Genomic DNA, 8,948 nt, shown 5'->3' with positions numbered 1-8,948 from the left:
TATATAAACTATTGTTATCTATAACGTTATTTTGAAAAATGTTCCTTATTTTCGCATACCTACTTATCTATTTAGAGCGTTTTTATATGAAGGTTTAAGGCTCGCACAAACCAACGCGAATATTCACCAAGTACCCCGTCAAAATATCCCGAAAAAAGCACCCGCCATCGGTACGGAAGGTCCGGTCAAAAGAGTCTCAAAAAAAGCCAATGCCGCTGTAATGCTCCCTACTTACCTGTTGTTAATGAACAAAACGTAACATTTATTCACGCAGGGGATCAAAACATACAATGAAAGCCATCAATTTGTCATATATTTGGCTATTTTTTGAGACTTTTGACCGGACCTTCCATATCGATGCGGGTGCTTTTTTCAGGTTATTTTGACGTGGTAAATGCGAATGGATGGCAGTGTCGGAGACAAATAATTGTATCAATGATAATATAAAATTATTGATATATTATTTGAATGCTTGATACCGAAACGTCAAACAATCGCAGCGCTCCATATTGAACTTTGTAAGATAATAACTTAATTCCCTTCCGAAATCTGAATGTCGCGTGCTCTTTTCCGTTAGCCAATACGAGCTTGATTGGCGAATAATTCGCTTTGGTGTGTGCACGAATGTCTTAGGTTACTTTATAATTATTTAAATTTTATGAAATGCATTGGCGAACTCTTATGCTATACTGATTTTTGAAAACGGCGAATTTTATTAATTTAAAATGTTTGAATTTTATACTTACATTGTAAATGATTTTTATATTTGTACTTATTGTCTACGCTTATTATAATAGCGTTTTCGCCATATAATAGCGTTTTTTTCGATGATTGTCTATGCTCAAAAAATCTCGCTTAGATGCTTTCAAGTATTGAGAAAAGAAATCTGACGTATATCCAGGGTGTACGGTCGTAATATAGAGCCCAATAATCATAACACTAAAGGACACATGTTGAATTTTTATGACAAATTATTTTATGTTCGGCACGCGTCATTAGCACAATCCGCGCGTCTAGTCATAGTTACAATCTTTTTAGACTATGCCTCAGCTGAGGTATAGCCATAATATGTTTGTCAATATCAATCAGGATTTTACTATGACTCAGATACCATTTGCAACATAACAGCATTCCATTTAAAACAAAACCCCTTTTCACAAACAGTAGATGAAATAATGTTGATTCATACATGATGAGCCGGGAGTTTATACATGAAAGAAGTATTTCAGATGATATTAAGCCACCACATAATATACATTATTGATTATGCGTGTTATAAAATTTGACACTATTAATCCTCAGTTCTTGGCATGCAGATAAACATTTTTCGTTAAGCATAATTTTATTATTTTATTAGTTAAATTTATTAAGTTAATAATTCCCTGTATTGCCAATTTATGTAATGAAATCTGATAGGTGATAGATAAGAATGACCATAATAGAATATTTTTTATTGTGTAGAAAAACTCTCCTGAATCTTGTTTTATATTCAATGCCTTAATAATTTCTCATTAAATCTGATGTATGTAATGTAGTTTTTATAATAATGATTAGTTTTTAAGAATCGAGAAATAATGCAGGCCAAAGTCTTGTATGTTATGTATATATCTACAATGTTTTGGTACAATCATAGCTCAACTAATGAAATAATTATTTTTGTTTAATAAATGCACAATTATTTTGTGTAATATAAAGAAGTGAGGTAGTGAAATATTGTCTGCTTTATTTAAGATAAGGTTTTTAAAGATATAAAATCAAATGAATTTATCACAATGACATGCTTGTAATATATTATATCCTTCGTTTTTACCCATGGCTAATTAATTTTATAGAATGAATTTATTGTTGTTTCGCATGGATACATAATATTATTAACTGAGTGTTTTATATACTGAATAGAATATAATATATTCGACTGAGAAATGATTGTTTCAAATCAATGTTTAAATTTTTTTTATTCTTACCTGTTCAGTAAATTTATATTAACGACAAGCAGTGTGATTAATGTCATTGGAGAACATGAAAACATATCTATGTAAGTTTTGATGTAGTGTAGTAATGAGTAATGATGATATTGTTAAGTATGTTCAAGTGCCTATGTATATTTTTGCATACAAACATTCCAATTTCATAATTTTTATTATTATGAACAATTTCCGTCCACTTATTTTGAATTTGTTAATTATATTATTTTAATGCTGTTGTCCAAGATTTATTTTGTGATTAGTTTATGAAATCAAATTACGATTTGTGTATTTTTTATGTATTCTTAAACTAATGCATTAAATTTCATGCATCTGTACCTTTTCAATTTCAAGGTAGGTATATTTTGAAAATGAACATTTTCTGTATAGACTGTAATATGAATAAATAAAGAAACATAACTATTTATCGTATTTTACTTATTTATAGTGATCTATTTTATAAAAACATATTATGTAGTGTGAAGTTGAATGAATATTACATTTAAAAATCTACCGTTGCACAAAAGGATATTCTCCAAAATTTGGTATTTAGAAATTTTTATACTTACCCCACTCCACGGTGACATGGTTTTGAAGCTGTGGGTGCAGGTTATATTTATACAAAAGTTACATTTGATATTTCAATGTGTGTCCAGAGGAGTAAGGACCGGTTGATTAATGTACTTTGGAACCAATGGGTTTGGCGAATGGCTAATAATCATTTCTCGAAAGTCTATATTTGTATATGAGGCAAAATCGTAATTTACTAATATATGTGTTACTAATATGTGAAATATTTTTTTCCATTTGTGGTTGGTTAAATTTGTCTGATTGTTTCGGCCAATATTGATTCGTAAAAACTACACCGAAAATAAGTCGATAAATGATACTATACTTAGTAAATTAACATTTTTGCTTTACAGTGGAGCATACGGGCCTCCACAGAGTGGTCATATTAACAGACTGGTAGTTAGCCATTCGCCCAACCCATTGGGTTGCACTGAATTCAACCCGCAGCCGGACTGAACTAGTAATGAATTCTTTTGTATCCCTACTACATACAAAAATACCTATTTATCATAAATTAAATCTGAAAATAAAAAAAAAGTGTCGTGAAATGAAAAGCTAGTATAATAAGATTGGTCCTCTATGGGTAACCTTACAGAAGGGAAATTAAAAAATATATATATTAAATCTATGTTCTTTATTGAATAAAATCAAGTGATGCATGTACTGTTCGATACAATAAATTACAGTAATAAAATTTATAATCAAAGGTTTGAAAGGTGAATCAAATTATATAATAAATCTATTTTGTCCATGATACTTTAGGAATGTCGAAGTGCTCCGTGAGGCTATCAAGGTGCTGGTTGAATTTTTCTACGCGCTGTTTGTGTGTCATGGAAGCTTTCTGGGCAATACGTTCTTTTTGCTAGAACAAAATGGAAAAGAAATTTTAGGTGTTTGCAACATTTATTGTTCCACTATAATTTTACGAATAATATTTAGATAATGTTGGATCACTAAGACAAACTTATGAGGCAATAATTTATTATTTAATACTATTTTTAGTAAATATACAGTTTTCTGTATCATGAAACACATTGGGAAACCATTCATTTTTAATGTAGAAACAAAAATTAATGTCATACAAAACTATACAATGTAACGGAATCATTATGGGTTCAAATTAAATAATGAACACGGCCAATGGTTAAACATTCATTTTTAAATTAAAAGCCAATGTGTTTGATCTCTTTCTGTATTTTTTGGTGATACATAGGTAGGTACCTGTGGTGTGTGGATCATAGATTCAGTGGATGCGGTGCATCCCTAAACTATTCCATCCATCCATTTAATATAATGTATATATTTCAGTGGCGAAGGGTGTGGTAGAAGTGGTGAAGTAGGCTGTTAAGATCCAACATGAATGCACACAAAACTCATACGTAGGTATATTATGTTTTCATTGAACTAAGTAATACCCGGGTTTACACATGCATGAATTTACTGCTGACAGTATATATTATCACGGCCATAACAAAAAAATGCCGTGTAAACACGTATTATAGTGCAAGATTGCATGCATGAATCAAAAAAGTTCAGAAGGATTTGAATTTTCACGTGATAATTGGATCGAGCAATATCAGCGCCTGCACAGTAGAACGATATTAGCGAACCTGTCAGTACAAAAAATGAACTATCTCGCGCTCATTTTGGGGTTAACCGATTTTTACAACCCGGCCAATAGTATCAAACAATGATAACATCACGTTTCTCATACTGTTCAAGAATGAGATTGGCGAGACAGTCAGCACTTTTGCGTGTAAAGTTATTATTGCAATAGTTTAAATTACGCGCTATTGTTGCCTGTAAATACATGCATGTGTACAGGAGCAATTGTCGGATCTTAACAGCCTATCTCCATCCTCCACCACTGATATAATATCCATAAGATTAAAAATATTCATTTAGTAAAAACTGTAGAAATGAGCAAATATTATCATAACATTATGGTACTATTATGGTTTAATAGACAAAATAATATCTCTAATATTGTATGTAATTAATAAGTCGTGATCAGTGACGTCCCGTGGGGGCAGGCAGATTGAGCGTCGCTTAGGGGCGGCAGTAACTTGAAGAGCGGCAAATCGTGGAGAATCATTTGGTATAATATATAGAAATAGCTACCTAAACTTAGTGATACCGAAAATATTTTTGCATTCAAAAATTCAGCTCACTGGTTGAGTATCTCTGATTTCTGTATAATCTCACACTGCTTTAGATCTGCTTTCACATTTCTATCTGTGCCTTGTGGTCATAATAATTATGTTATACTGAAAATAGTTAAATGAAAACAAAAAAATGTTTAGGAATTCTTCGAGGACGAGAAGTTTTTTGAAATAAATCAATAAGTATACCTACCTAGTTCCTATTTTTTTGTTTAACCTGACTTCTACGTACCAAAGTTATGTATTGTTAAGATAATGAAACAATCAATGGCTTATGCCCTATCTACATATACCATGGCAATGTATGAAAATGATTTAAGAATGTGCACCTAAAAATATTGTAGGGAAAGATTTATGAGTTTGCGACTTTACCCTAAAATTCATTCCAATATAATATTGCATAAGCGAGAGAAATGTTATGTTGTAGTAATTATTGTTGGAGAGTACTTTGAAACATTAAATTTATTTACATGAGATTTTTAAGTTTAAAACACCAGTCCGTAGTTAAGCGGTTGTTTAAATCGTCGCAGTATTTTTTATAAAACTATATCTAATAATTAAATGTGTAAATGTATCTAAATCAAATAGGCACCATAATAATGTGATCTGTGGATAGCTCTGCTATTAAATCGTGTTATTTATGTGATGACATAGTTTTTCCTTTTTATGGTTAAGTGTTTAGACCAGTGGTTCCCAAAGTTGACTGGGCTCCGACCCATCTATCAAAAATTTCCAATCTTGGGACCCACCTCTTAGCTGTCTTAGAGAAAAAAGGGCATACATATTGGTAATGTTCAGATTCCCTAGTGGCGAGTCGTGGAACTACTTAATGCTGTCTTATTTGTTCTAATTGAAATAAAAAAAAAAAGTGTCTAATTTATATTATATTAGGTATTTATTCGCTTTTTATATCTAAATTTAATTTTATAAGTTTTAGTGGTATATATTTTGAGTGGTAATGTATACATACAACACATTTTTTAGATATTGGAGTCATGAAAGGATGATACAAAATACTATATAAATAATTGGGGCGGCAATTTGGCGCTGCCTAAGGTTCCATTTTGTCTAGGGACGTCACTGGCCGTGATCGGTGAGTTGTTTGCGCAATAAACGCCTGTTTGGCGCCGGATGCTGATGTGTAAGCGCAAATATGTCATTATTTGTGATCAAAAAATCAACATTTTGTTTCACCACAACATTTGATATTATTGAAAGATTTGAATAAATAATACAATATTTTTCATATACATACCTATACACTATAAGGGCAATGTATTATCAAAATTCTACATTGATTTGTAATGTTAGGTTAGGTATATTGTTCACAAATATAATCAGTCTCAAACTATGTATCGGAAAGAGCTTATTTAAATTGAGATAATATTAGGAATAATTACCATTTTTTCTTGCATTTTCTGAAATGCCAATTCAGCAGGTGTTCGTTTCGACTCCGATGATGTGTGTTTTGATTCAAAGTCTGCGCTTTTAGTAGTTTGTTCAGTTAGTTTCTTATTTTTATTTTTCTTCTTCTTTTTTTTACTAACACCTGAGTCACTTTTTAAATTCAATTTCCCCCTGGATACACAAGCGTAGTCATCAGTTTCTTCCCCCATCTTAAATAAATTGAAGAATTATTTAAAGGAAACGAAGGAAACCGTATTTACGTTGAGGCAAATTTTGACAATTGACAATTAGTGCTCAGTGCTGCCATATGAAATATTTTTTCCGTAGAACGAAATGAAAAAAATATAATGTTATTATAAAGTCTAAGCTGAGGCAATAATGTACCACCGTTTAAGGGCACACATGCTTACCTAGAGTTTCTGTTTTTTCATTTAAAGTTGAACTATGACATTGAATACTAGGTATGATTTTTAAAGTGAAAGTGATATTATGTTACATCTCTTTTACGCATGCTAATATGATTAAAAAGTTTTTCTTTCTCTTTCTGTCACATTCGAATTTGATTACCAAAGTTTAAACATTTACTATGCGTATTAGCTGACGTGCTTCGTCGTTTACAAATTATAACATGAATTTAAAAAATATATGTATTTATAATATTAAATATATTTTATAATGTACACAGATTTTTTTAACAACTATATTATATATACTTTTATTTATTTGTCGCATATTCAAAATGTTCTTGCTATATTAAAATCTTTTTTTTAGCCGGCCAAGTAAATCCGTATTTTTGGCCATAGACTAATAGAAAAAACTCTCTGCTGTCAGATTATGTTGATAGCAAATTGCAAGATACCTAACGAAGGAATTGTGTTTTATATCAGGAATAAGAAACACTATCTGTAAGTACAATATTATGTTATTTATTACTGTAGTAGTATTCTGTGTGTTTTGCATATATTATTCAAGTGTTAATTTATTGTTTTCTTAGTCTACATTAGTTGCGTGGTTAGTTTAGAGGTTATTGCGAGAATGCCTGTGATTTCATATTTATTTGTTTGATATAATCTAAGGCGTTCTAGTTGTTATTAAACATGTTACCTACCTGATTACTTTATTTTAGTTAATCAATCTTTTTTGATGCTTTGTATTATCACTAATCCGTTTTAATTACCATTCTTCAAACAGTCGCACACTATAAAAGATTAAAAATCACACTATTAACAGTTCATATGTTATGTTTTTTGCAGATGGAGAAAATGTCTACCGAGATCTTTGCTTGTCGACGGTTTCATATGAATAAGATGGAATGAAATAAATCTTTTAATTAATAATGAAATAAATCCGACTTTCGGCGTACGATCCGAACATGGCGTGATTCATATATTATTTATGACGTAGACCATCAAGCATATATACCCATTTTATAGATTTAATAGTACAATTACAAAAGGTAAATATAAAGTGACTAATGTTTGTAACCTATAGCTATGTCTATCTCGCATACATATTTAAAAAATAAAACAATTTTATAATTACATTTTTGCACTAAATTTATTATCGATAATGATATAAAAGTTGCTAAATTGATTCATAATATTCTAAAATATAATATAATTTTGCATATCAGTTACTTGTATCATATCAGGTATGTCATTTGGTAGAGCTTACTCTCCAAGTCTTTTCTTTTTCATCCTCAATATCACTTTGATATTAGAAACATTGTCTTTCTAACACCATTTCAAAGACTTTAAGTTTTCTAGATGCTGTATATTAATTCTTCTCTTCGGCTATATCTGCATCTTAGTTGCAGCATATGGATACAATGCGGCGCCTCCAAGAATCTCTGTCACTCTAGTTTTTTTGCATCGTTCCAGGTCATACTAGCAGCCCGTAACTCCGCCAGATATGCTATATAGATAGTATTTAGCGGCCATCCAGGACGCCGGAATCCGGTTGGCTTGAAGAACAGGCAAACCAGATTGGGATTCTCTTCAGGCACTCGCAGCACGTGGCCGGGCCAGGTACAAAGTTGCGTATTCACTCTCAACGTGATGCGAGGCTATTTGGTGCGTTCTTTTATCTCCCGTTACTTCTAAAATTACCGCACACCCAGTATCCGTCGTAAACATCTGTTCTCGAAGCTCAGTATACGGTTGCTCGGAGCCTTTGTAAGGTGCCATGACATAAAAACTAGTAAGATATTTAAAATAGCTGCTAGAATGAATACATTGTTGAAAGGAAATGAAAACTGATAATATGATATATCAATTAATTTGTCCATCTGAAGTTGTAGATATCAGTTAATAATTATGTGTTATACCAGTAATTAAATGCTGACTTCAAATGAAAATTGACTATTAAATATTGAAATAATATATTACCAGTTTTGATTTTTTTAAGTACTATACTATATCCATGGTTCATATTACAATGTCATAGTAAAACTTAGAAGAATAAAATATGTCGTAAGACGAAATCAATCTTGGGGTTTTAATATAAGTTAAATAAATAGTACACAGCTAATTTGTTATTACTTTGAATACATGCCATGTCTTTACATCAATAAAAAACAGAAAAACAATTTAATAATGTATAAATATTTATATAAGACTTAACAACGTCTAGTTAGACATCTAGTTAGACACGATGACCTCCATTTAATTTCCTCTTATTTTAAAATTCACCAAGATATATCCTAATAAGTAGGTAAGTATATTACATTTGTACATATAATAAGTAAATCAAGTACTTAACATAAATAATTATACTGTAAAATTAAATTACAATTGAAGCAGTATATATGGACCCCACAGAGTAATTAACAATATAATAATTTATA

The 8,948-nt window shown here is 30.8% G+C and overlaps 1 protein-coding gene across 1 annotated transcript; it reads right to left on the bottom strand.

Annotated features, from left to right (window-relative positions):
* Positions 1–3,149: 3,149 nt before the first annotated feature.
* On the bottom strand, positions 3,150–6,385 carry LOC147068134 (protein FAM32A-like). The gene is made up of 2 exons (XM_085952445.1): positions 6,097–6,385; positions 3,150–3,396 (listed from the first exon to the last, which is right to left on the bottom strand). The coding sequence occupies exons 1-2, from the start codon at positions 6,310–6,312 to the stop codon at positions 3,274–3,276; spliced, it is 339 nt and encodes a 112-aa protein (XP_085808571.1). The 5' UTR covers positions 6,313–6,385; the 3' UTR covers positions 3,150–3,273.
* Between the last annotated feature and the right edge of the window lie 2,563 nt (positions 6,386–8,948).

This window comes from Rhyacophila brunnea, unplaced genomic scaffold (assembly GCF_057557595.1).
Source record: "Rhyacophila brunnea isolate RB1 unplaced genomic scaffold, BYU_Rbru_1.0 scaffold_3, whole genome shotgun sequence".
In the NCBI taxonomy this organism is placed as follows: Eukaryota; Metazoa; Arthropoda; class Insecta; order Trichoptera; family Rhyacophilidae; genus Rhyacophila; species Rhyacophila brunnea.
This window is presented reverse-complemented; position numbering and strand designations above follow the sequence as displayed.